The following is a 27,630-nucleotide window of genomic DNA, read 5'->3' as shown; positions in this document are numbered from 1 at the left end:
TGAGATATAGTACAATAACACTAATATTTAAGTCGGGATGCACTCCTGACCCGACTAACTGTCGTCCTGAAAAATATTTTTGATGCCAGGGAGGAATGACAGAATGCACTTGGTATATTCTGTGATTTATCTAAGGCCTTTGATTGTCTTCAACATTCAACGTAGCTTCATGAAGCTACGTCACTATGGCACTAAAGGAACTGCGCTCGATCTTCTGATTTCATATTTAAACAATAGAATTCAGAAGGAAGACGTAAATGGCAGGAGATCTCTTGGGACTCCTCTCAGTATGAGTATACCACAAGGTTCTATTCCTGGACCATTCCTCTTCCTTATGTACATAAATAATCTTCCTAACCTTATAGGAAAAAATATAGTTTGTATTGTTTGCGGATGACTGCGATGACTTCACTCATATTTAAACTAAAAAGAAACCAGGTTATATATGACAAAGTAACCGATACTCTATCTGACATCGTGTGTCTTGTGGGGTGTTGTATATGCTTTAACAACAAGATCCCAGAAACGTTTGTGAGGTAAAGGTTACTATAACATAAATTACTTTCATAATGATACCACAGATTGGGAATCGAGCGACCGCCCTCAGGCTATTCAATATTTTTTTATTTTGACCACCAATTGGGACATACAATACATACGTTAAGGCAATACAATATACAGTAAATACAGAGACTTCCCTATAAACGGTGGGCACCACACTCAAATAAACAGAAGCTACTTTTTTAGTTTTAGTTGACATTTATACAAGTATATAAGTAGATAAGGTAACATTCATTATGTTTATTAATTCATATTATAGCCTTAATTTTGGCTTTAGCTGAGGAGAGAGGCCCATAGAAAATATCCTTTTTATGAGAAATAGAGTTATAATGAGAAAAGAAATGGGCGAGTTTCTACCAACGTTAGTTCGACGATACGGTAAATGAAAGGTCTTCCGGTTCATGAGCCGGCAGCTGTCGCGTGGAACATGTATCGGCACAAGCGCCAGCAGTTCAGGGCAATCCACGAAGCAACGCATTAGTTTTAATAAGTATATTAAATCCAAGATTTTACGAGGAGTGCTTAGCGATTCCACTTTAAAATATACTAATCTGTTTTCATACTTTGGTAAACTTCTACATTTATTATTTGCAAAAGATAGCTGGTACAAGAAATTCTTTTGAATATTTTCCAATCTTGCAGAGTGAACCAATTACTTTGGAGACCATATACAACTATTGTACTCTAATATACTTCCGATGATGCTTGAAAATATTGTGGTTAAGAGCTGCACGTCTTTAAAAAGCTTAATAAGCCTGGAGATAAAACCGGAAAGGTTGGAAGATCTTTTAATAATGCTTTTAAAATGTTCTCTGAAAGTTAATGACCTATCAACTATTACTCCTAAGTCTCTTATGCTCTGAGCTTCCTTTAGTCTGTGATCCCGCAAGTAGTAATTCATAGAGGAAGATTTTTTCTTGTTTGAGAAGATATGCAATAGCACTTATTTTTATTCAACAATATTTTGTTAAGCCTGCACCAGTTGTTTACTTTGTTCAGTTTCTCCTGTAATATTATGTTGTCATCAACCTGCTGTATTTTCTTGTACAATTTTAAATCGTCAGTTTACATTTTAAAATCATATTTTAAGTCAGAATAGTGGACCCACGTGAGATCCTTGAGGTACCCCCATGGGTATTGACTGTGCTCTAGATACATAACCTTGGATTTTAACGATTTGAGTTTTATGTTTGAGATATGATTCGCACCACCTGAATAATGAACCATGAATATCGATTGCCAAAATCTTCCGCAGTAATAAGTCATGGTTAATGAGATCTAAAGATTTACTAAAACCGGTATATATAACATGCAGGTCTTTACCTTCATCAATACTTTTCGCGACCTCCTCAATAAATCCAATAAAATTCGTTGTAGTCGATTTTTTTGGCCAGAAACCATGCTGCTGTGGGTGTATATACTGTTTAATGTGCCAATACATTTTCTGGTGTACCATCGATTGAAAAACTTTCCCAAGAGCTGGTAGTTAGGATGGATATTGGACGATAATTTGAGATGCCATTTCTCTTTCCATTTTTGTGTCACGCACGCCGTTTTGAATATTGAGGGGAACACACCTTATAGATTTATTATACAACCTGCACAAAGGAACAGATAAATTTTCAGCACATTTATTTAATACAATATTGAGAACTCCATCCATGCCCATACCTTTATATTGGTTAAGTTTTATAAAGTTTGTAAAAATCTCAGATTCACTTAATGAAATTTCACCTACTGAGGAGCAACGTTCTAACGGAAATTTTATATTTATATAATATATAACTAGCCTAGGAGAACTTGGTGTTTTTTTTAAATGCAAATAAGGGACAAGACAAGCAGGACGTTCAGCTGATGGTAATTGGTACACCCTGCCTATACAATGCAGTGCCGCTCAGGATTCTTGAAAAACCCCAAAAATTCTGAATGGGACTACAACTGCGCTCGTCACCTTGAGACATAAGTTGGTAAGTCTCATATGCCCAGTAATTTCACTAGCTACGGCGCCCTTCAGACCAAAACACAATAATGCTTACACGTTACTGCTTCACGGCAGAAATAGACACCGTTGTGCTACCCATAATCTAGCCGGCGTCCTGTGCAAAGGAGCCTCCCACTGGTAAAGTTATGGTGTGGTATAGCGCCACTGTTGCGTTTTGAAATATTTACAAAAGACTATATGGGTTTGGGGTTTTATTTTCATAGTTATGGCAGCCTTTTTTTCAAACGTGAAATAACGTTCTCTTAACATTTTTCATATCTAATTCTCAAGATTTCAAAAGTCTCTTTGTGTCTAGGATTTTGGTATAGCCTATATTATCTTCTATGAAATTAAAGTTTTTCTTTGGAACACTTAATTAAAGAGCTGCTTAACCAAGTAGGGTATGATTCGACCATTAAAACCGCGACAGGTCCTCATTTATTTTAGTAAAGTCAGATTTATTGAAGTTTAGGGTGCGACTTTGGACACTCTTTAGGAAAGTTGAGCCTTTAGGTGTCACAAATTCAACAACATTGTGATTGTCTAAATGTATCAGTGGGTTCTGACATTCACTTACCTTAACTGACTCGGGTGTATCCGTTAGTACTAGGTTCTATCTGCTGTATTTCTTACCATGTTACACTGGCTTAGGTTATTTAAAGTTATATCGTCCATGAAGGTATTTTCTATATTACCACAGATCCACTTAAGTGCTACGCAGGAAGAATTTGTTGAATTGAATTCCCACTTGATGTTCTTCATATTAAAATCCCCTAAAATTATAGTTGATGTTTGTTTTATTTTACTACAGAGTACATTTGTCATATTTTTCAGAAGTAATTCTAAATATTCAATTTTTACGGGTGATAGTAAGTATGCTACACATATGTTGACCCTGAGCTGCTTAGATTTTCTAGTATAGCGGATAGTCAACCACAGATCCTCACACTCGGATCCCCATGATGGCTGTTGTACGAGGGCTGCACTAAAAGTATCGGGAATGGAATATTTCCACTGTTCATATTCATATCATATTAAAATCCTTTTAATTGAAAACTCCTTGGTTTTAAAAATCGAATACCATTTATTTATTTAAAAAAAGAAGATCTCGGTCTTGTCACAAGGTCTTTTCAAACTTGTTTAGTCGTTGAGAAAATGGAATTGACTTGAGAAAATTCTAGAGAGATGATTTATTATGACTTTCGAAGTAGTTTAACACAAAAACAGTGTATTGACCGGATGATTTCTGCATTTGGTGATGCAGCCCCATCCAAAACCACAATTTATCGCTGGTTTGCTGAATTTCAACGTGGACGTGTCAAGCTCAGTGATGATCCCCGTCAAGGTCGTCCAAAAACTGCAGTCACCAAAGAAAACGTTGATGCTGTGCGTAAGCTGATTGAGGAAGATCGACATGTGACATACCGCGAAATTCAGGCAACTTTAGATATTGGCATGAGTCAAATACAAATAATCTTGCATGAACAATTAGGTGTAAAAAAATTGTTTTCCCGATGGATACTTCATTTGCTCTGTAAAGAGCAAAAAGCGCCTCCCATTACTTGGTGCGTCAGAACTCTCGAAAGATTCCACGCAGGATGCTGTATACAACATCGTATCAGGTGATGAATCCTGGATATACGCGTACGAACCCGAAACAAAAACCAGTCACGAGTTTGGGTGTTCGAAAATGAGTTAAAGCCAACAAAAATTATTCGTTCACGGAATGTTGCAAAAAAGATGGTGGCCACGTTTGTCTCCAAAACCGGCCATGTTGCGACTATTCCTCTTGAGGGACAAAGAACGGTTAATGCAGAATGGTATGCTAGCATTTGTTTGCCACAGGTTGTTTCTGAACTACGTAAATAGAACTGCAACCGCCGCATCATCCTCCATCACGACAATGCGAGTTCTCACACCGCTCACAGAACAAAAGTGTTTTGAGCAAGAAAACATAGAATAAGTAGACCATCCGCCGTACAGCCCCAACCTAAGCCCTAATGATTTCTATTGTATGGTCAGAGATTTTCATCACCTGAAGAAGCTATGGACGCCTATAAAACGGCCATTTTGGAGACCCCTTCCGAATGGAATGGTTGCTTCAATGATTGGTTCCATCGTATGGAAAAATGTGTCAAATATCGCGGAGAATACTTCGAAAAGCAATAAATACATTTTGAAATAGTAATGTTGTGTCACTTCCTTGATTCCCGAAATTTTCAGTGCCGCCCTCGTATTGCATCTAACCTTTTTGTGTACTGCGATACATACATCTCCACCATCCTGTTTTCTCTTGGATGAGATTATTGAGCAACGGTCTTTTCTAAAAATGTTGTACCTAAGATCAGAAACTCATGGTCAAAAACTGTATCATTTAGCCAGGTTTCAGTCAAAACTATTAGGTCATAATCATGTTGTAATGCGTTTAAGCGGAATTTCTCTCATTTGGTTTTCAAGCCTCTAACATTCTGATAATAAATATATAGAATTTTGGAAATATACAAATCAATAAATAAAAAATCTGAAAAAATGAAAAGAATCAGAGAAACAACTCCAACCACGATTACAGCTTTTTTAGTATTTTCTCGCACTCAATAATAAACGATTTCGATACAGCGTTTTTTCGAGCAAATATTTTTTTTTCCGTTACGGATCCACAAAAACTCGTATTTTTTTCTTTGGTGGCAATTCGAGCGGTTTTTTATTAATGGGCGATAGGTGCTTTGTAACGTATATGGACTATCTGTTACCACTTACCGCCAATTCCTAAGTGTCGAGTGCAACTTTTCTTTAGAGTATTTTCAATTGACTACAGCTACTAACAATTCGTCTCGTGTGCGAGCTTATAAACTTTACTATTAAGGATCGCGGTCTACTAGACTATTGGTTTACTTTCTGGATTCTGTGGAAGTCAACTATCTCGTCATCTAGAATCATGTTTCCGAGTGGTTTGATGGTTGACAGGAGATTCTCCGAATCAGGAACACATTGAATTTCTAAGTTGCAAGATCTGGACTGTTGTTCTCACTGACTTTTTTATTTAAATCCTGTGATGAAATGTAATTTAAACTTTCTTTCAGCTGCTCAAACTCCTCATGAAATGTGTTTGCTGTTTTCCGATTTAATTTGTTGTCGTTCTTGAGTTAGGATAGTTGTAGAAGCTTCTTGCAGTTTGGTCTCAAAATATAATTTCAGCTCGTCTAGTAAAGTGTCACTCACGCCGCTCAGTGCCGAAGGTGAAACTACAGGTCTCGGAGGATTATCTTGTCGTATTGGGGTATTAGTGTTATCTCCCTTCTTTTTGGCAATTTTACAATTCCAATTAGTTTTACTATGCTTTGACTCCTTGTGAAAATTCTCCGTTGTAATACCAAGACTGATAGTGATAATGCTCAAAGCACATACTTTAGATTCCACAAGTTTTGCAATTTTCTTTTCACTTCGTTTTTTATAGTCTGTTGCACGTAATGTCTTTGATTTAGTTTTAGAGGCTTAAAGAAAACCGAGCCAAAAGCTCAACAGAAAAAAAAACTTGGTTTTTAATCTATGATTAACACATCACTATGACATTTGAGGATGCCACTATCACATTTATTGCCAAAAGAAGGAAAAACACTATCACATTGAAGTCGTCACATAATCACATATGCACATTAAAAAATTGAGAGTAATTAAAATGTTACGCAAAAATTGTACGGTGTTAAACACGAATATTTCTTCAGATTTACTGTCGATCACATAAAAAAGATACATACTGTGCTGCTCTAAAATTACTATGAAACTAAGAAAAAGTAAAAACCTTTATTACAAATGGTTTTATGGCAAATACTTGATAAATATCAAAATGATTTAAAATAAAGGTAAAGATAGAAACACTACAATTTAAAAAAAAATATCTTCTATGTTGTTTCATAGAATATGGCGGGCGGGCGGCCGCTAAATGAACTCCTATCGATCAAGGTCGCTGCCATCTAGTGTCGCCTTAAATAAATATATTTTACCAAATAAATTTTTGCATTTTTCTGCACTCCTTTCATAGTTTAACCTTAATTACCTTTAATTTTACACAATATGAATGATCAATGTTTAACTAAAACACAAACATTGTTATAATTATTTAATATCTGATAGTACACACAAATTTATCCTTATTTTAACTTATTATTTTAACAATACACGATAAAAGTAATCACAATACTTAAAGTACCTAATCTTTTATATAGATTCATTAACCGTGTTTAAAATGAAACAAATTACATCAACAGTTGCACAATGTACCTAATCGAAAATTTATAAATAACGAGAAATAATAAGAATATTTCACAAGAACAGCCATATCATTCACTCACATGGTTCTTTGCACTACAGAATATACCTTTTGCAGAGGAGTTTTATACGTTACACCTAGGTACCTACATACAACACGAATGGGTACTACATAATATTTACAAATGCTATTGTAGAACTGTTGAGACAGAATATAACATTCATTTGAAACAAGTTGATTATTATGACAAGTACTGCAGCGAACTTGTTTCACAGACATGATTAGTAAAAAAAACTTATTTTCGTATCACGAGACCATAAGAGTTATTTAATGTTTGAATTTTCAAATAAATAACAATAGTTAACTAAATTTCTCATCTCACTAAACAAGCCATGTCTAAATATTTGGTGGGTTATGTTAGGGTTGATGCCATATAAAACAAGTGTATCCTAAACAAATATAACAATGTGTTGTGCGATTAAAGGTAAGATAATTTTGAAGAATACATTTAATGTCGGTTCTACAACGGTCAAAGACTAGGGTACGAACTTGCGAGTTTGCGGTCACGAGAGCAAGTGTGTTCCAATATGGGACGAAGATAACTAAAAGTACTGCAGACACAGGTGTTCGACCGTCTACGGCATTCCATCTTCGGTAAATTCATGACATAATATGTGTATTTGCCAGGGAGAAAGGTAACCTATCGAGGTCATATAGTGACTGTTAGTGGAATAGAGCCCGATCTTTGAAAAGTTTTAATTGTTTGTTGGTAGACTCCCTGGAGACACGCGCGCACGCGGCTATTAGCCGCGAGATACTGTTTAACTTAGTTAAACTTGTTTAGTTTTTACCCTAATACAGTGTTTTGATTCATACACGATTTTTCTTATTTATACCTTATAAATTTTCATTACACTTACATCTTTGGTATAGAAGAAAGACAAACTTTTAGTCACGCGTTAAATCATTGTGATAAACATTTTGCATTAAAATTCGGTCTTAAAGCATAGATTTAAATTGATAGGAAATTTGATTCAAAGTAAAGCAAGGTGGTCGTTCTGCCAGATGAATTTACTCTGTTGGGCAACACAAAATAAAGTTGATTCAACTGTTTTAATAAACTATTGCTGTTTAAAATAACAGTGAAAAAAATATCTCAATAAAACTTCTAAAACCTAAAAATGTAAAGTTATTAACATTACTTTATTACATTTAAAATACATAATATAACGATACACATCGCAACAAATTAAAATAGCAAAATTTAAGAAGAAGCAAGAATAGAGTCGAGGAAGAAGAAGAAGAAGATAAAAATGTGACTCATTTTTATCTTCCGAGTAGTTTGTCAAAGTTAATATTTTATTTATTTCATTCAGTAACAATATCTTATATCTTTAAAGGAGCAATTCTTGTATATCTTGTATATAATCTGACACTCGGAAACGGCTCCAGGAATTTTAATTAAATTTTGTGTACAGGTAGTTTCAGGGGCGAGAAATCGATTTAGCTACCTAGTTTCCATTTTAAAAAATGAAGTTTTATCCCTGTTTTAATGAGAAACTGCTAAAATCAGAATACAAAGGTAAATTTCGCCAATATATACAAGACTATAGCTCAGATGGGACATTATGTGATCTGGAAAGCAGCAGACCCCGGTTCGAATCCAGATGTACTATTAGTTTTTTTTTTGTTCAAGGTTCTTAAAAATTCGAGCAGGGCTTGGTCGTCCGGATATTAGTAATAATATACGGAGTGTCAGTGTATATCGGAGTCAGCTATGGATAGTGCCCGTAGTTTTGTTGTACTTGGACGACAGTGGGGTGGGTCGCGGGCGTCTCGCCCACCAGCAGCTGGGTGATGGTGGTCTGGGTGAGCAACACGTTGGCGGGCGTGTACTGCACCTTTTGGAGCAGCTCCGCCAGGTTCTGCTGCGTGATGAGCAGGCCGGGCTGCGCGGGCGTCGGTGGCAACGCGTCCATGCTGGCCACGTGCTGCACGTTGGAGATCTGCACGGAGGCGAGCGGGTGCGGCGCGGGTGCAGCCGCCTGCTGCACGTTGATTGTGTGCGGCATGTTCTGAGCGTGCTTGACCCAGGGCGGCGACGATCCCTTCTGTTGCTCCTCCGTACAGTGTAGGATGTTCCGCAACACGCTGGGCATGCCCTCGCCTCCGCGGTCACCACTCTGCACCTTATACGACAGCCCCACTACGCCAGACGTATTTTGTTGTAGCTGCCTCTGCCGTCGTATCTGCCTCAGTGATTGTAGCTGCTTCTGTGGTCGTAGCTGTCTCAGAGGTTGTAGTTGTCTCAGTGCTGGTAGTGGCCTCCGTTGTTGTTCTTGTTGTCGCGGTTCAACTTTCTGTTGTTCTGGTTGCTTTTGTTGTTGCCGCTGTTCAATTTTCTGTTGTTGTTGATGTTGTTGCCACGGTTCAATTATCTGTTGTTGTGGTTGTTCTTGTTGCCGCGGTGCAATTTTCTGTTGTGGTTGATGTTGTTGCTGCCGCGGTTCAATTTTTTGTTGTTGTGGTGGTAGTTGATGTTGCCGCGGTTCAATTATCTGTAGTTGTAGTTGATGTTGTTGCCGCGGTGCAATTTTCTTTTGTGGTTGATGTTGTTGTTGCCGCTGTTCAATTTTCAGTTGTTGTGGTTGTTGTTGCTGTTGCTGCTGCCGTGGATCAATTTTCAGTTGTTGTGGTTGTTGTTGTTGTTGCTGCAGCCGTGGATCAATTTTCTGTTGTTGTGGTTGTTGTTGTTGTTGCCGCGGTTCAATTACCTGTTGTTGTGGTTTTTGTTGTTGTTGTTGCTGCCGTGGATCAATTTTCTGTTGTTGTGGTTGTTGTTGTTGTCGCCGCGGTTCAATTATCTGTTGTTGTGATTGTTGTTGTTGCCGCGGTGCAATTTTCTGTTGTGGTTGATGTTGCTGCTGCCGCGGTTCAATTTTCTGTTGTTGTGGTGGTAGTTGATGTTGCCGCGATACCATTTTCTGCTGTGGTTGTTGTTGATGATGTCCCGGTACAATTATCTGTGGTCGTTGAAGCCGCGGTTCAATTTTCTGAAATTGTTGTTGCGGCTCAATTTTCATTAACTGTGGTTGTTGTTGTTGATGCCGCGGTTCAATTTTCTGCTGTTGTGGTTGTTGTTGATGCGGTTCAATTTGGCGTTCTTGTATTTGCTGTTGTTGTTGCTTCGGTTCAATATTCTGTTTATGTGGTTGTTGTAGTATCCGCAGTACAATTTTCTGTTGTGGTTGTTGTTGAAGCCTTGGTACAATTTTCTGTTGTCTTTGTTGTTGTTGCTGCCCCGGTTCGATTTTGTGCTGTTGTGGTTGTTGTTGCTGCGGTTCAATTTTCTGTTGTTGTATTTGCTGGTGTTGTTGCTTCGGTTCAATTTTCTGCTGATGTGGTGGTTGTTGTTGCAGTTCAATTTTATGTTGTTGTAGTTGCTGGTGTTGTTGCTTCGGTTCAATATTCTGTTGTTGTGGATGTTTTTGTTGTATCCGCAGTACAATTTTCTGTTGTGGTTGTTGTTGTTGCTGTAACGGTTCAATTTTCTGCTGTTGTGGTGCTTGTTGTTGCAGTTTCATTTTATGTTGTTGTATTTGCTGGTATTGTTGTTTCGGTTCAATATTCTGTTGATGTGGTTGTTGTTGTTGTATCCGCAGTACAGTTTTCTGTTGTGGTTGTTGTTGTTGCTGTACCGGTTCAATTTTCTGCTGTTGTGTGTGTTGTTGCTGCAATTCAATTTTCTGTTCTTGTGTTTTTTGTTGTTGTTGCGTCAGTTCAATATTCTCTTGTTGTGGTTGTTGTTGTTGTATCCGCAGAACATTTTTCTGTTGTGGTTGTTGTTGTTGCTGCCGCGGTTCAATTATCTGTTGTTGTGGTTGTTGTTTCTGCGATTCATTTTTATGTTGTTGTAGTTGCTGTCGATGTTGCCGCGGTTCAATTTTCTGTTGTTGTAATTGTTGATGCGTCGATACAATTACCAGTGGGCGTTGTTGTTGTTGCTGCCGCGCTTCATTTGTATGAAGTTCTTGCCACGGCTCAATTTTCTGTTGTTGTGGTTTTTGTTTTTGTACTTGGTGCGGTACCAATTTTTGTTGTTCTGGTTGTTTTTGTTCTTGACACAAGTCAATTTTCTGTTGTTGTTGCCGCGGTTCAATTTTCAGTTGTTGTAGTTGCTGTTGTTGTTGCTGCGGTTCAACTTTCTGTTGTAGTGGTTGTTGTTGACGCGGTTCAATTTTCAGTTGTTGTAGTTGCTGTTGTTGTTGCTGCGGTTCAACTTTCTGTTGTAGTGGTTGTTGTTGCCGCGGTTCAATTTTCTGTTGTTGTGGATGTGGTTGCCTCGGTTCAATATTCTGTTGTTGTGGTTGTTGTTTTTGTTCTTGCCGCGGTTCAATTTTCTGTTGTTGTCGTTGTTGCTGAATATTTTGCAGTGGTTCGTTAATTTGCTCAACATTAGCATTAATACACGTGCCCAAAACATTATTTTCCGTTGGGTTTGTTTTAAAGTCATAATTAGGGCTAAGTGGAATAATTCTGAATTTCATATTAGGAATGATTTCAAGGTCAGCCTGTGCAGTGGAGGTATTGTTCCAAGCGTCCGAAGAGGTCGTCGCAGCCACATTCTGCGCAGTCGTCACAGTAGTCGGCGCAAGGGACGGTGGCAGGCTCACGTCTGCGTGGCCAGCCTCCACGTCCTCCGTCTTCAAGAGCAATGACAGCGTGCCGTTCGTCATCGAGAAGAAGTACAATTGTTTCTTCTTATCGATTAACTTCTTGAATGTGTTCACCTCTTGGATAATACTAAGTACCTGTTGATGTTATGCTTGGATCAATTAACTAATATAATTACATTGTTTAGAGTGACGACACATGTCGTGCATAAGGCTAAGTTCATTTGACCACGAGAAGCCGCGCGTCGCTGCGCGGTAGGAGCATACACATCAAGGGATATGTTCGCGCGGCAGTGACGCATTAACAGTGCTCGAATCTATGCGTCGTCCGACTCAACTCGCGCGGATTTTGTACTTGTAGTATAGTTCAAGTCATATGAACTTAGCCTAATGTGTAGCACAATTCAGCTCAAATTAGATAGTGGCAGTTGTGTTTAGTTAGTTTAGTCGAATCCATCTTGAAGTTTAAAAATAAACTTATAAAATTCATAGTTGTGTATTATTGTGGCAATATTTTAAAAATTGTGTGTCTGAATTAGAAAGAAAAAATTATTGCGCTTATTAGATAAATGTGAGTTAGAAAGAGCATTTGGTGATGCATTTACCTACTGAGGATTAACAGAAAATGTGTTTTCCAAGATGTGAGACATAACAAGATCGGTATAGAGACCCCAAAAATCCCGTTGTAATAAATTTCTTCTAAATCTTTAAAGCCGATTACGAGATACGCAAAATAAATTTCGAAGAATTTCTTGTTTATATTTATAACAGAATATATTGTAATATACAAGGGCGTGGGCGTAGGCAATCTAAGAATATATCCAAGGTAAAAGGTTCATAGATAAAATCTTATAAAATTCGCCTGCCAATAGATTTAACTTAGTTTTTTTTTATGGAATAGGAGGACAAACGAGTGTACGGGTCACCTGGTGTTAAGTGATCACCGCCGCCCACACTCTCTTGCAACACCAGAGGAATCACAAGAGCGTTGCCGGCCTTTAAGGAAGGTGTACGCCTTTTTCTTGAAGGTACCCATGTCGTATCGTCCCGGAAACACCGCACAAGGAAGTTAGTTTTAGTTTATTAATAGGCTACCTACGTAATATTACTTTATGTTTTGTGAGCATTTCTGCATCTTCTAAGTACCCGTGTGCTAAGTGCCTGTACCTCGCTACGACCTTGTTAAAATGTCTGGAATTATTAATAAAAATCCAGATAATTTCAGTGTGACGTATGTATTGTTAGTGTCAGAGACTCACCAGCGCGTAGATGGGCGGTGACTCAGACACCATCTTGTAAATGTTGCCGTTCCCACTATTGCCGGGCTTGCGACCGCGCCGGCTGTCACATTGCTGCTCCTCCAGGTTCTAGAGAACACGTGCTATTGTAAGATGCGTTACCTCCCCCTATTACTTATAACATAACCTACACCTACACTATTCTACACACTAATAATAATAATAATCTTTATTTGCGAAAAACTGCCACTAAATTTTTTAATAATTACAAATGAAATGAAAAATTAACATTATATTCATAAAAATAAACAAAAAAACAACTGACTTCAAAAACACTATTCCAAAACAATAGATATAATATGCACTAAAAAGTAGAAAAATATTACGTATTTTAATATGTAATTTAATGTGTAATAATATATTTTTTTAATATTAAGTATTTTTATACAATCTAATTAATAAATCTAATTCTAGTTACGATTATTGTAATTTTTCGGAATCGTCTCGCCTCCTCACGACTCAAGCACACCTCACCTATAACTATGTATGTAGATACAAACCTATCTTGGATGACACCGACTTCATCATCATCATCAGAATCATCGAAATCGGTTGGCGCGATATTGAGTTATTCGTAAATTTATCATCCAGTTTGCTATACGTATGTATAGCAAATTTAAGACTTTTATGGTTTTCTCATGGACGCCATTGTCAGATCTGGACCAAATTAATGGGACCACACGGGAAGCACCAGCTTTCAAATAAAAAAAGAATTATCAAAATCGGTTCTCCCAGTCGAATCTTTTGCGGTAACAAACATTAAAAAAAACATACCGACGAATTGAGAACCTCCTCCTTTTTTGAAAAACAATACAAATGTTATAAAAAAGTAAAAAAAGAGATTAATTCTATAAAAACATGGAAGAATTATTTTAACAATTTAAAATGATACAAACGAGGCAGCAGCGGGATTCGCAAAAAGGAAAGTTCTCAGCAAACGTTAGGACGTAAGATCCTAACCCTGATATTATGAACTTCCTAGGTTTTTTTTCCGTGTTAGCTATCGTGGCAGTAATATGTGAACAAAATAATAATAATATTTAAATATTTATCTTCTCCTTTAACCAACAAAACGCAAAAATTTTATAAATTTTAAAAGAAAAGATGATCACGTAGGTAGTGATGTGGATACACGTATTAACGCACATTCGCACTAGCTACACGTCTATATATTGATTTCAAAAAAGCTTTCGACTGTGTCTAATGACATTTTAGTGAAGAAGCTTAGTAACATTGGTTTTGCACCCGAGCTTTTACTCCTAGCACATGCGCGACAGGCAGAAGTTCGTTAGGTTGGGTATTTATTAATCCGCACCTTACCACACGCGCTCGGGAGTAAGTCAGGGTTCAATACTCGGTCCTTTGCTGTTTCTTCTTATGGTGAACGGCTTACCGACACTTCTTGGGCATGCACAGTGTCTCCTTTACCTTGCATGGCGATCCAGGAGGATGTTACAAATAGGAATTATTATTGTTATTATCATTTTATTATTATTTTTCTGCTATTATTATTAAGAATTGTTCTATTTGACTAATCCATTATGTTTTTTTTTAAGACGACGATTGACAAAGGTTAATACGACTTTGATTCGTGTGTTGTATCAACATCTGTGTATATTTAAAATTTTCTCATTACTTTTGACATTGTTTAAATTTTATTGTTAATTGAATTTTGTTATATTTAATTTTATTTGTAAACAATATTATATTCTGTGTTAATAAGTGTAATTGGTTATAGGCTGTTTTTGTTAACAATAAATAAATAAATAATATAATAGAAAATAAACAAGTAGAGAAGAGTAAGATAATATACATTTAAGATATCCATTAAGATACCCATCCTCACTAGAATCAAAGTACTTAATTTAGTTTTTGCTATTGCAGCAATAATAGCTTTTTATAGTTGTTTTTAAAAGATTCCTTTGTGTGTAAATTTCGAAAAGGCGGTGGCAGGTTATTTCAAAACTTAGTGGCTGCGTAGCGAAAGCTACCACGAAATGCCGATGTGCGGAAGATGGGTAAATTTAAAGTGTCGTGCGAAGTGCTAGTGATATTATGTGGAATATTAGCATCACTTCTCCATTTTAGCTTTTTAACTTTTTAGGGATTTCGTTCTTTATGATACCGAACAGTAAAGTTGTAAAGTGCAATTTCATACGACTCCCCATTTTTAATAAAGATTCTCTATTCAAATAAGGAGTAACGTGGTCTCGACGCGGGATGGAGAAACAATACCGTGCACAAGCGTTTTGAGCACGTTGTATCATTGTATGAGACGTTTAGTACGCTCCAGTAAGCGTGGACCTATGGCTGCATCCATATAATTAAATTTGGAAAGAATCAAGGTTTCACAGAGGAGTACACGTAGGTCTTTCTTTACTGAGTTTCTGATGCGGTACAGTACTTTTAGTCTATAAAAGCAACTACGATTATCTCAAGTATATATTTTTCGAAGGTTAAGTTTTCTTCTATGAGCAAGCCAAGATTTCGGGCCTCGTTTACCCTCTCTATTAGCTCATTATTAATTTTAATGTTTGGTTTACCAGTTACTACTTTTTCAACTTGATGCCGAGTCCCTATAATCATATATTTCGTTTTTTTTTAAATTTAATAGTAATCTATTTGATTTCGACCGGTCAAAGATACGATCTGAGGTAATTTTATTGAAAACTTCTATAACATACGGCTTGTGTGCATTAAACAGGTAAATTTGTATGTCATCAGCTCATGAAATTTACAATATTTAATATGCTGAACCACGTCCGCTGAGTACAGAGTGAATAATAAGGGACCTAGGATAGACCCCTGAGGGACCCCTTTTTTAATTGGGAGAGGACGCGAAGTGATGACATTTCCCTCATGGTTTGTAATTTCAACGAATTGACGTCTGTCGTGTAAGTAGCTCGTATACCACCGCTAAGTTCTTTCTTCTACGCCGTAGAATCGCAGTTTAGCTAAGAGAAGATCGAAATTATTGGAATCGAATGCTCTAGAACCATAACAGTAGCCTCCCCTGCATCTTGAGAAGAAAGTATATCGTCTATTACATTTATTGGGGCTGTAGTTGTGCTGTGATGTTTCCTAAAGCCTGATTGTAATGTGGGTAGAATATTGTTTTTTTCTAAATAGGTCAGAAGTTGACTATATACAATCTTCTCCCAAATCTTGGAAGCAGAAGGCAAACTACTAATGGGTCGTAATTCGTTTATTTCCAGCGGATCTGTTTTTCAATGGATAGTCCTAATTGGAGCATTACGCCAAATATCCGGGAATAGATCTGAAGCAAGCAAAGCAAAGGGTATCACCCTTACAAAATTAATTAATAAATTACCTTGGTAAGGGTACTTAGTGTATAAGGAAGAGATAACAGCAGCATATTCAGTGAGACTCCATCAGGACCAACTGCGTTTGAATGCAATTTTCGTAAAGTATTAGCAACTTCAACCTCTGTTACAGGTTGAATAGTTAAAGAGTAAGATCCGAATCTGTTCATATTGAACGAATTTATGTATGCCCGAGTTATACCCTATCCTCCCAGAACGTTTAAAAATATTTATTTATAGCCTCCGGGTCACATAAGTTCGGGGGGAGAATTTCGTCATGATTAATGTGTTTCCACATAGTGTTGGGGTTTTTTATATGATTATTTATATATGAATTAAAATATGCCTGTTTCTCTGATATTAATACTTTATACAGCTTTCTTAAGATCCTTATAATACAGAAAATGACTAGGATGTTTACTTAAATGCGCCCTCTTATAAGCCTCGTCAGGTCGCTTCATCATTTAACGTATGTTATATGTGGCCCAGGTGTAGCTATGTTCCTTAATTCTAGCTGTTTTTATTGGTGCAATGTTATTGAAAATTTGTAACAGATTTGAGGTAATGGAGGCAAACTCATTTACATCAGACGGCACGTCCTCATCCCAGCTAATAGATGACATGCACCTTAGCTGGATCTATATCTTTGATAGGTCCATACTTAATAAGTTCCGTTTTACGTTTAGGTTTAGGCACACCAAGTTCGCAAGCAACTAATGCTTGAGAACTGAGAGAAGGAATGTGATCAACCCATACGCGCGACACATTTGCATCTGTACAGATAAGATCTAATAGGGTATCTCTGTGGGGAGTGAAATGAGTGGGCTCAGTAACATACTGTTGAAGAGTATAGCTGGACGTGAGGTCATACAGAGCCAGAAGTTTTGCCTCATACACTTTAAAAAAAATATATTAAGACCGAAAAGAACAATGTAGTCATGCTGCGATAGAGTTGAAATGGTTTCACTTAAGGCATTTATAAACGTATGGGCACACAACCAGGGTGGGCGATAGGCAGTACCGATGGCTATTTTCCTCGAGTTAGCGCGAACGCTTATCCACATTTGCTCAACTGAAGCTACAATATAATGCTTAAGTACATGTGCTTAATTTCCCGGCGGATATAAAACCCAACTCCACCACCCCGACTGTGAAGCTCTGAAGGACGAGGGATGTGACGAAGGCGATATCCAGGACATGCGAGCTCGCATGTCCTCTCCTTTTACTAACCAAGTCTCGTTAACAGCCAATTACGTAGTAACGCAGCCACAAAGTCGTCATATCCTGTACTAAGCAAACTAGAATTGATTAGACCAACCTTCATTTTCTTAGGACCCATTTATATAATGAAAATATATACACACTGTTATATATATGTAAAATGTGTAAAAAATATAAGAAATATATGTAACAATACATATAAGAGTCAAGACGTGTGACATACATAATCGGCAAATGACTATTCCCCTTATGTGTTATTGAATACGACTTAATAATTAATTTTATTCGATTAATTAAACTAAATAAAATAATTTATCCCAATGAATACAATAACCCACACTAATAACCTATACGAATTATAGGTAATGCAATAATAAATGCAGAAAAGTAACTCTAAGATAGACCAGAGATTAAAAATAAAAATAACAATATAAAATTGTAAATGTAACAAATCAATCTCAAAATATTTTTTGTTATTATTATTAAATACGAATAAAGATAAAAAAAAATAACGTATTTGTTTTCCAATATATAGTTAGGGTATTTAAAGAATAAAATACTATATGTGTAATGTATAGAAGTTCCTAAATGTATATAATATACTGCTCTAAAACAATACAAGAAAGTTTTTAAAAATATTTTATGACAATGAATGACTAAAACCAATAAATTATTCAGACAAAATCCTTTTTAAGTCGTGTTCCGAACGGATTACTACACCTACACATACCTACATAATCCTGTACTCAATGATCATGTTTTATTTTTAACTGACGAATTAAACGGAGGCGGTTTCCCAATTCGATTTATATTTGTTTTCGCGGATAACTTCGTCGTTTATGAACCGATTTTGATGATTTTTTTTTTGTTCGAAAGGAGATACCCCGAAGTTTGTCCCATAAGAACAGGGGATGTGATTTTTCACCCACTGATTGTAATGTATGACCAGGTATAACTTATACAAAATGGTTGTATTTTTATAATTTATTTTTATTTGAGTGGGTATACTTTGAAGTTGGTCCCATATAAATATGGAATAAAAAAATACCTAGCCTATAGGTGGGAAAATAGGGGTGATTTATTGTTAACTCTCAGATTTTAAATTTCCAAAGTAATCAAAATATAAGCGTATTGTGTATACAAAAAAATTAAAGCCACCGAAAGAAATAAAACCTTTTTTATTGAACCTCAATAACTAAGTTCTAAAACTGATTTAATTTTGAGTCGGCGCTGAAGCATCTAGTTAATTAATTACGGAAAGCGTGATACGCGGCGGTGGCGCGACCTAAAATCACATAGATATATTAATTTAAGTTATACTTTCTATTGATCTTTAAAGGCTTCAAAGCGACGGGTTTAATAAATACATAATAAAAATGTAACTTTATGTACAGATCTAATGTAAATCTTTTGTGATAATTACAATCCTTTCGTTATAAAAAGTATTCTAATGAAAGATAACACTTGTCTGGGGTACGATTATCTACTACAGTACCTGGTTGAGCTGCTCCGTGGTCTTGACAGTGAGCCGCGCGCGGGGCTCGTCACCCTCGGACTGGGCGTCGAACCAGTCTGCGTCGTCCAACACCTCCTGCCGGGTGAGGTCCACGAAGGACGGCCTCCTGGGTCTCGTCAAGCTCGGGAACAGATCCTCGTTGCCGAACAGGACACGCGAGGAGGCATTGAAGTCGGGCCCGTGGACGCTGGTCCAGTAAGTGGGCAAGTCGCAGTCTAGACGGCAAGTGGTCAGTATCAAGAAGTCGGAGCAGGCCACCCACAGCGGCCGCGACGAGTCCAGCCGGAGCAGGGGCGCCGACGGGTTCGGAGAGGTCTGCGACAACGACAGCGGGCTCAGTCACAGTAGCGCGAACGTAAAGCAAATAACAATTAAGTTTTTTTAATTTGAAGTACGTCCAACCCGGCGCGACATTCCTTCCATGATCAACTTTATGAGAAACGATAGAAATGCGGTCTCTCAGTTCTCAATCTGTGGTTGTTTCATTACGAAAATATGTATGCTGTAGTAATCTTTAACCACATAAACGTCTTTTAACAATTCTTTTGAATTTCGTAACACATTTTATTTTGTATATTTTCTGGGATTATGTTGTAATAGTTATTTATGCAACTGTTGCGTAATAAGGGGTATTAAAACACGAATGTGGATTTATCGAATATAGTATCACATGAGTGTTTTATTAGCTAATTATCAACAGTTGCATACAAGACACCCAGAAAGAAGAAATATGAATCCTCTATAAAATTCTGGAACATTTAACAGATTATTGCGTTGGAGGCATCCAACCATATTTCATTGATATGCAGAAGAAACAGTGTAGGAGACTACACTGCAGCTTGGCGAACTTCAGCTTTCACGGGCTTTTTCGACAGTTATAAGAATGTTGTGCAGTTGTGATTAAATGTGTGACCAACCTGAAGGTAGTTCTCCCGAGTGACGTGGTCGAGAGACAGCAGTCGAGTGTTCGTGGTGATGACGTCTGCGGACACAACACAACAATGTTCATTAATGTAATGACATCTTATACAACTGATGTTGTCTACTTACCTAATTATATACATATCACACTTAAGGAGATATCGTAACCAACATCAAGTACGTATATTTAACTAAAAACACTAAAATCAAGGTAACAAGGTAAAATTTTTATGAGCGCCTATTTCTATACAATGCCGCTCAGAATTTTGTATAGGTGTACGGGTTGGGTTGTCCCTAGTGAAATCCTGTAGTTCAACCGCGTCGGCACATCACAAAATAGGTGCTTATTTACGACATCTAGCTTTCGCACCACTTTAATTTACTCTACGTTAGAGTACTGATATCACAGAACATAGAGTACATTAGTTTCACCTCATAAATAAATAACTAGTTCAGATGCCCGCCAATAAAATCGTATGCGGTAGAAGCATATGAGGGCATTGACGTACAATAAACAGCTAGATTCACAATCACGCTCAAAAATTGTCTGAAGCAAAACTCTGCCTACGCGTGTTTTAGGCCGAGTTTATGTTCATTTGTGTTTCGACCGCGCTTTTAATAAAACGCCACGCAATGACAATGCCAATACTTAAAAGGATGGAGTGTCGTAAATTAACAAAATTGTGTAAATAACTTGAGGTTTTTAATCATTTTGCTAAATGATTACATTTTTATTACTAAAACAAAATATTTTTGCGTCGTGTTCGCGTTCGACCTTCTAATGATTGTAAACAAGACTTTGAACTCATTTGAATGTTATTGTTATCTGTATAAGTTAATGTAAATATATAATAACAAGGAGCTCCTTTGAACTCATTGTTATGCGGTTAACCGAAACGGTGGAATAAGAATTTATATATAATTTCGCGATAGAAGGACAATCGATAGAGAGAGACAGATTAGATCATGAAGTGAGATTGGACGGCCATTAGCCTACATTTAATAAAAAGCAAAATATTGTATAAATGATTTATTAAGAAAGAAGAAAACAAAAAGCTTAAAGAAAAGAGGACTGTTTTACTGTGATCCCACGTGTGAGAGAAGGACTCACACGTTTAATGGCGCTCAGATATTTTTTGACGACCTTTTAATAGGCGATTGGAAGTCCAATTGTTTATTTTACGTCAATGTACGAGTATGACACTGAAAGTTTTTAGAATTGTAATACCTTTAATTTTGAAAATTATTGAGTATGTTTTTTATTCATTTGTCATTTTTTACGACTGTGCAGCAAATTGAATTAATTGTCGGTGTCACGTCAGCATGAACTCAACGCGGGTAATTTTTCGTGCAATGTTTTTATATAACTTTCGATGCAATTTAAGTCAACAAGAAAGTTATGATAGACTACGATTGGCCTTTAACGATGAACGAGACGGGACGTCTCGTTCCATCTTATCACATTCAAGAAAATTATCTTTCAATAATGAAAGAGCGGAGTCTGGTGATGAGTTAGAATAATTTGTGGTTGAAACAAATATATCTGTAAAAAAGGTTTCGAAAATTGTTGCAACTTCGCAATCGCATAGGTGTTTCGTTTACGTTTGTTTTGTTTATGTCATTTTATGCTTCACCATTTTTAAGGACATTAATCCAATCAAATAAACAAACTGGAATAAAAAACACGGACGTCTGTGTGAGTAGTAAGATTATTTTAGAGCTAGTGAACAGATTTCTTTTTTCCGTATAAAAATATTCATCGAATTAGAAATAGTCGTGGAACTAAAGTTGTTAGTCGTAGTGTGTCTATGTTCCCTTTACAAGATCTTGCGTTAGTACCCCTTTACATATTATGGTGTACTCACCTGATTCAAAAGTCACTGTATCTGCATAGTTGCCGAACGCTGTGTCATCGGGTTCGTCATCACTAATCTCTACTGTATCCATCTCATTAAATTTACTAACTTGAGCTTCATCCTGGCCACTTTGTTGTGAGCTCTCCGGGGTTTCGGGCACATTAGCATCAGCTTGTATATTTTGCTGTGATATCTCCGGGGTTTCGGGCACATTCACATCAGCCTGTAACCTTTGCTGTGATATCTCCGGAGTTTCAGGCACATTAACATCAGCCTGTAACCTTTGTTGTGATATCTCCGGAGTTTCAGGCTCATTAACATCAGCCTGTAACCTTTTTTGTGATATCTCGAGGGGTATAGGCACATTAACCTCATCTTGGCATCTCTGACTTAATATCTCCGGGCATATGGGCAAATTAACCTTGGCTTGGTGGCAACTTTGTTGAGGTATTTTCGGAGCGATACGCAAGTACCTTTGCTGGCCAATTTCGACAGTACCGAGTCTACTTCCATCAATAACTAGTGATGGTTTTATTTCTTGTGATACATAGAAATTGTTTAAAATGTTTATATTATTTGGATCAGTGTCACTAGCTTTATTTGAAATTTGACAAGAAGCTCGATTCTCTTCACCTTGACCAAGGACCTTAACATCGTCACGACTGGCTTCATCATCAGAATCATCGATATTTATAATTTTTGGATCATTTTTTTCAACAAGGCGGTCACTTTTGTGGTCATTAGTTGGTTTGAAAACTACTTTGATTTTACAAGCAAATTTACTGTCAGTGTTAGCTGTTTTTACGGAATTCACAAGCTGCATAGGAATTTCACTAGGGCCTGTAAGTACTTCTATGTTTTCAATCGGTTGTATTTGCGCGTCTGTTGGTGTTTGGATAGAGTTTTCTTCTAAACTTCTGCCACCGATTCTATCATTGCTGTCCGCTTTAGGAGTATCTTTCGCTTTATGTGTCGTATGGGGCAAATTAAAGTATTGCAGCCCTATGTTTCTCTGTCGTGTCCACTCCTCGTAATCGAATTCCTCGGATACTTCATCATCAGACGAGATAATTTCCGGGCGTTTCGCTTTTCTGTTTATCTTACGTTTCTTAATGTCAATTTTACTGTCTACTGTAGATTTTCTTTTTTCTATTGGATTCTGAAAACAGAGAAACCGTCATCTAGGCACATTAATCGAACACTACGTTTACGTATTAGAATAAATACCTTTAATATATTTGGAAAGTAGATATTTTAAATTAATATTCCGGTGTTACAAGATGCGGCGGTTTGCTTTCCTTTAACAAAGTGCGTCAAGCTTTTTAAAAGGCTGGCTACACTCCTAATCACAGGAGTGGTGGTGATATATAATGTGGGCAGCGGTGATCACTTAACATTAGGTGACCCGTACGCGTTTGTCTCCTTCTCCTCTTCCATTCCGGCAGCCTGTATATGGAAGATATATAATAAAAACTAAAACAGAGGGACTTATGAACGCAATCGAACCCAAAACAATGAATTTTAGAATTTTCGTTAGTTCGTCTGTACGTTTGTGTAAGCTAATCTCAGTAACGGCTTAATCGATTTGAATGCATGTTTTCACTGATGCGTTGCAGTTTGCTTTGCTTAAGACTTAGTTAATGTTTCATTTCAATCGGTTTATAAATAAAAAACTTATATAAATCTAAAGATTTGCAAATAAAATGCAATAACATAACCGATAAGTTGAATTGGCTCAAAATATCTGACTGAAGGTATTACATAATTATCATTAAAGTATATAATACAATGAGGAGTGGTTGAGAAGCCCGATTGCTTACACAGTCGTAGCGCTAATGCAAGTTAAGCAACCTCTGTCGTGGTTCCAACTAGGATGGGTGATCTTAATAGTATCAATATATCAAGTGGCTCAGTTATAAGTTTGTTTCTAGAAATGATCACCGCCAAGTTCGACCTGTATAGACGGTGGTTGACGCTTTCACGCCTTAGCTACTAACGGCCGTTCCCAATATACTATCTACGCCTCCATTGTGTGGTGGAACAAAGCCAGCCGGAAAACAACTGCAGACAGACTAAATAGCCTGCAGAGACTTGCCTGTATGTTGGTAACCGGGGCCATGACGTCTACTCCTGGTGCGGCCATTGAAGCAATGCTAACCCTACCGCCTCTTCCACTGTTCATACAGCAAGAGGCGAAGGCAAGCATGCTGAGGGCAATCGCCCAGGGGTGTGTGGGCCCATGTAACTATGTCGCAAATGCTTAGGACTTTAGAGGACTCAGTTCTGCGAGACCACATATTAGGCATGTTACCTGATCAGATGATTCCACAATTAATCTCTGTTAAATACTATATCGTGGAACTACCTTCCAGGGACGACTGGATGAACAACAAAGTCACGTGGAAGGACGGGAGCCTCATGTGGTTCACCGATGGGTCCAAAATGGAAAATGAAGTTGGCTGTGGGGTCTATGGAGAACGCCCCAGGTTTAAATCCAGCACAAACCTGGGAAGCTTTACCTCCATATTTCAAGCAGAGGTGTACGCCATCCTGGAATACGCGGAAACCAATATCCAAAAAGGCTACTTCAATCAAAACATATACATTCACTCTGATAGTAGTCAGGCAGCATTGTTGGCTTTAGACACTGACTTGACGTCGTCTAAGTTAGTCAATAATTGCGTTGCATGCCTGAATTCATTAGGCATGAAAAACAGAGTGATTCTAAGATGGGTCCCAGGGCATGCCGGAATCATAGGCAATGAAATGGCCGATGAGCTCGCAAGAGCTAGGGGCTAAAGCAGTCCAATATGGTCCGGAACCCATTTGTGGACTGCCCAAGAGCGCCATACGACACACCCTGAGTAACCAATGTAAACAAGAAGCACTTAAACGCTGGAACAACTCTACAGGTTTAAACCACTCTAAAGCACTGATAAGGGCATTCAACAGCAGCTATGCGAATGAAGCCCTATCATTGAACAGGAAAAATCTATGCATACTCACTAGGATGCTAACTGGGCACTGTCGCCTAAACAAGCACCTCAGTGTGGTCGGCATCAAAAGCGACAAAGCTTGCAGATTCTGCCTTAAGGAGGATGAAACACCTATTCATCTACTCTGCGACTGCGGCCCACTAATGCATAAGCGTAACACAATCTTTGGTGACTACTTCGTGCCACCAAATAGTGTTTGCAACACTCGCGTCAAGGAACTACTGCGGTTTAAAGGCGGCAGGGCTTGACGATGAGCTTTAGTATGAATGGCGAACACAATAGTCCATTTCTGGATGCGGTGTTACTAGGAATCTTTTAGGACTAGGAAACAGCCACCCTCTTCAAATAATAATAATACTATCTACAGATAGAGATAATTTACTACCTTCTACTGTCAGTAATTAGCTGTCAATAATCTGAAGCTGTCCCAATATACCCGATAAATCATTCTTATCGCCTTATTGGGACGCGTGTATTGCAATTTCCATACAAACTTTATATCGCTGGTAATCTATAGGTACGTCGCGACGTCCCATTGACAGGGAGCGTGCACGGATAAGGTGAGTTATCGTCGATAAGTTTATTGAGACAGAAAAGTCAACGATAGTTACGATTTTTTATCACAGGTAGGCCACAACCGGAGATAGACTGAATATTGCGAATGGCCGTAAACAAACTATGAAATTTTGATGGATACATAATATTGTTTGTATCCTCTATTAAAGATTTTGAAACAGTTAGCTTATTGCCAACATTAAAACACCCAATGTTCTAATAACCATTACATCATCCAAACGAGTGTTGTAATGTTGTACTGAATTTCATAACAACACTCCTATGTTTTTTTTTCGATCCCTTCATGCGCAAAGAGTTTCAACAGACAGCAACATTCTTATTGCTCGATGCGTGGCATCTGTATGAATTTCAAAAAAAGAGCATTTTCGTTTACGCGCGTTCCACCCTTTTTATTTACAAAAAATGAGCGATTCATTTTAAACGCTGCAAAAGAACATTATATTCGAGTGAATTTTAATTATTGCACTATACAAAATGTAAATTACTACTAAAATAAATAATTGTTTCATTAATACTTAGTTTATTTGTATATAATCAGTAATGTAATGAATGATATTAAGTTGTTACTAGGACTGGTGTTTTAATGTTAACAGTAAGCTAACTTTTCCAGAATCCTTTAGAGTAAGTATTCATATTCTGGGTGTAGATAAAGTCTTGTATGCAACTGTTGATAATTAGGTATTAAAACACTCATGTGATACTATTATCACCATTAATCCACATTCGTGTTTTAATACCCCTTATTACACAACAGTTGCATAAATAACTATTACAATACTGATTCTATAATTGATATTGTTATCAAAGAGTGGTAACGAGTTTTTTCCACTTATGCGTTACTGCTTACCAAATGGAGTAGTGACGTCCAAATATTTTTTAACCGAAATAGGTACCTAAATATTCATTAAAATCATTTTATTGTTGTGTGGAAAGAACAAACTCATATTAACTGCGATGGTTTGTTTACATTCTTTAATACTTTATTCAACGATTGATACACAACAAAATTTATGAACGATGCGAGACTCGAAACCGCGACATGTCGCGTTCCGTGCGAGCGCTCTTCCAACCGACCGAGTGACGTATCGTTGATAAATCTTGTATTATCATTTTAAAACAATAACAAATTGTCCACTTTTGTTGTTAATTGCGGTGAACAATTACTACTCCAGAGTAAAAAATATAAAATAATAAGTAATAAGTAAAAATAGGTTGGCTGCATCATTTATAATATTTGTAATGCATGGATGTTCATGTGTACCATATTACAACTCAATAAACAGACTTCAATATCATACAATAGTCCCAATGATGTAATTCGACAAAATCATTAATCATTCGACACGTGTTTCATCCCTACACGAGACATCCTCAGAAGAAGTTGACTCGCGAGACTCGTGCCATAATTTGAATTGATTGAAGACAAATACTAGCGGAATTTACTCTCAAGATAACTCATTAAATTTGGATATTTATGGATTTTCGCAAAGTAACGCCAATTTTAATAAATATTTTATCATACAATAACAACAACAGAAGTTTATAATGAAGTGTTTGTTGTTGATGTTGGACGAGTGCGGTACCCTCGACTGCTGTTTCACTACAAGTCTTACCTTTTCCACAGCCTGCAGTATTTTGTTTATATGGTCATCCAGATATGTAAACTCCTCGCCATGTTTCTCCTGGACCTCGTTGTCCTCATCACTCGACGACTTCTCCCGACGCGCTCTTGGGTTCATCTCCACAAGTAATTGCCCGTTTTGTTCCTCCAAGCACTGTCTCTGTTAAATTACAATCAAAAAAATCTATATTATACATCAAGCACCAGTGTCATCAGTTTTTCAAATTTAATCACAGAGGCGCGGATTCGAATCCCGTATGAGATAGGTAGGATAGCGAGAAAGGTGAAGGCAGCAACAATTACAGCTTAAGGCTTTTTTACATAAAATTATAAAATGAAAATAAGGGACGAAACAACTGCGCTCGTATCCTTAAGACATAAGATATTAAGTCTCATTTGCTCCGGGCATTTGCAAGGGCGCCGTAGCTAGTTAAATTACTGGAATTTGACTAGCTACGGCGCCCTTCAGACCGAAACACAATAATGCTTCAACACATATTACTGCTTCACGGTAGAATTAGGCGCCGTTGTGGTATCCTTAAATATAGCCGGCATCATGTAGAAAGGAGCCTCCCATTTTTTTACAGACTTCCGTAGTGCATCCGAAATTCAAGCTAGCGTTTGAAAAATAACACCATGTTCTGTGGTATTATACACTGGAATGCATTGCAAATTAAACAGAGTAACATTGCAATGGATTAAAGAATGTGCGAGTTCTCTCTGTATCTTCAACCGTATATATCACGGGGAGTGCTCAGAGGAGCTATTCGAGTTGATACCAGCGGCCCAATTCCACCACCGTACCTAACGTACAAAGTAC

The 27,630-nt window shown here is 37.4% G+C and overlaps 1 protein-coding gene across 20 annotated transcripts in view; it reads right to left on the bottom strand.

Moving 5' to 3' along the window:
• Positions 1 to 6,646: 6,646 nt before the first annotated feature.
• Positions 6,647 to 27,630, bottom strand: part of LOC126975374 (uncharacterized) — a 59,539-nt gene continuing 38,555 nt past the window's right edge. For 19 of the 20 annotated variants that reach the window (XM_050823219.1, XM_050823221.1, XM_050823223.1 and 16 more), the window contains 6 exons: positions 26,803 to 26,970; positions 21,627 to 22,776; positions 19,758 to 19,822; positions 18,820 to 19,155; positions 12,742 to 12,849; positions 6,647 to 11,620 (listed from right to left, as the gene is read on the bottom strand). In XM_050823219.1, the coding sequence (XP_050679176.1) occupies positions 8,585 to 11,620; positions 12,742 to 12,849; positions 18,820 to 19,155; positions 19,758 to 19,822; positions 21,627 to 22,776; positions 26,803 to 26,970 (4,863 nt within the window). In that variant the 3' untranslated portion in view covers positions 6,647 to 8,584. The remainder of the gene's footprint in view (positions 11,621 to 12,741; positions 12,850 to 18,819; positions 19,156 to 19,757; positions 19,823 to 21,626; positions 22,777 to 26,802; positions 26,971 to 27,630) is intronic. The other variant, XM_050823220.1, reaches the window with a different exon arrangement.

Source organism: Leptidea sinapis, chromosome 35 (assembly GCF_905404315.1).
Source record: "Leptidea sinapis chromosome 35, ilLepSina1.1, whole genome shotgun sequence".
NCBI classification, from domain to species: Eukaryota; Metazoa; Arthropoda; class Insecta; order Lepidoptera; family Pieridae; genus Leptidea; species Leptidea sinapis.
The sequence above is the reverse complement of the archived record's forward strand: the minus strand, read 5'-3'. Positions and strand labels throughout refer to the sequence as shown.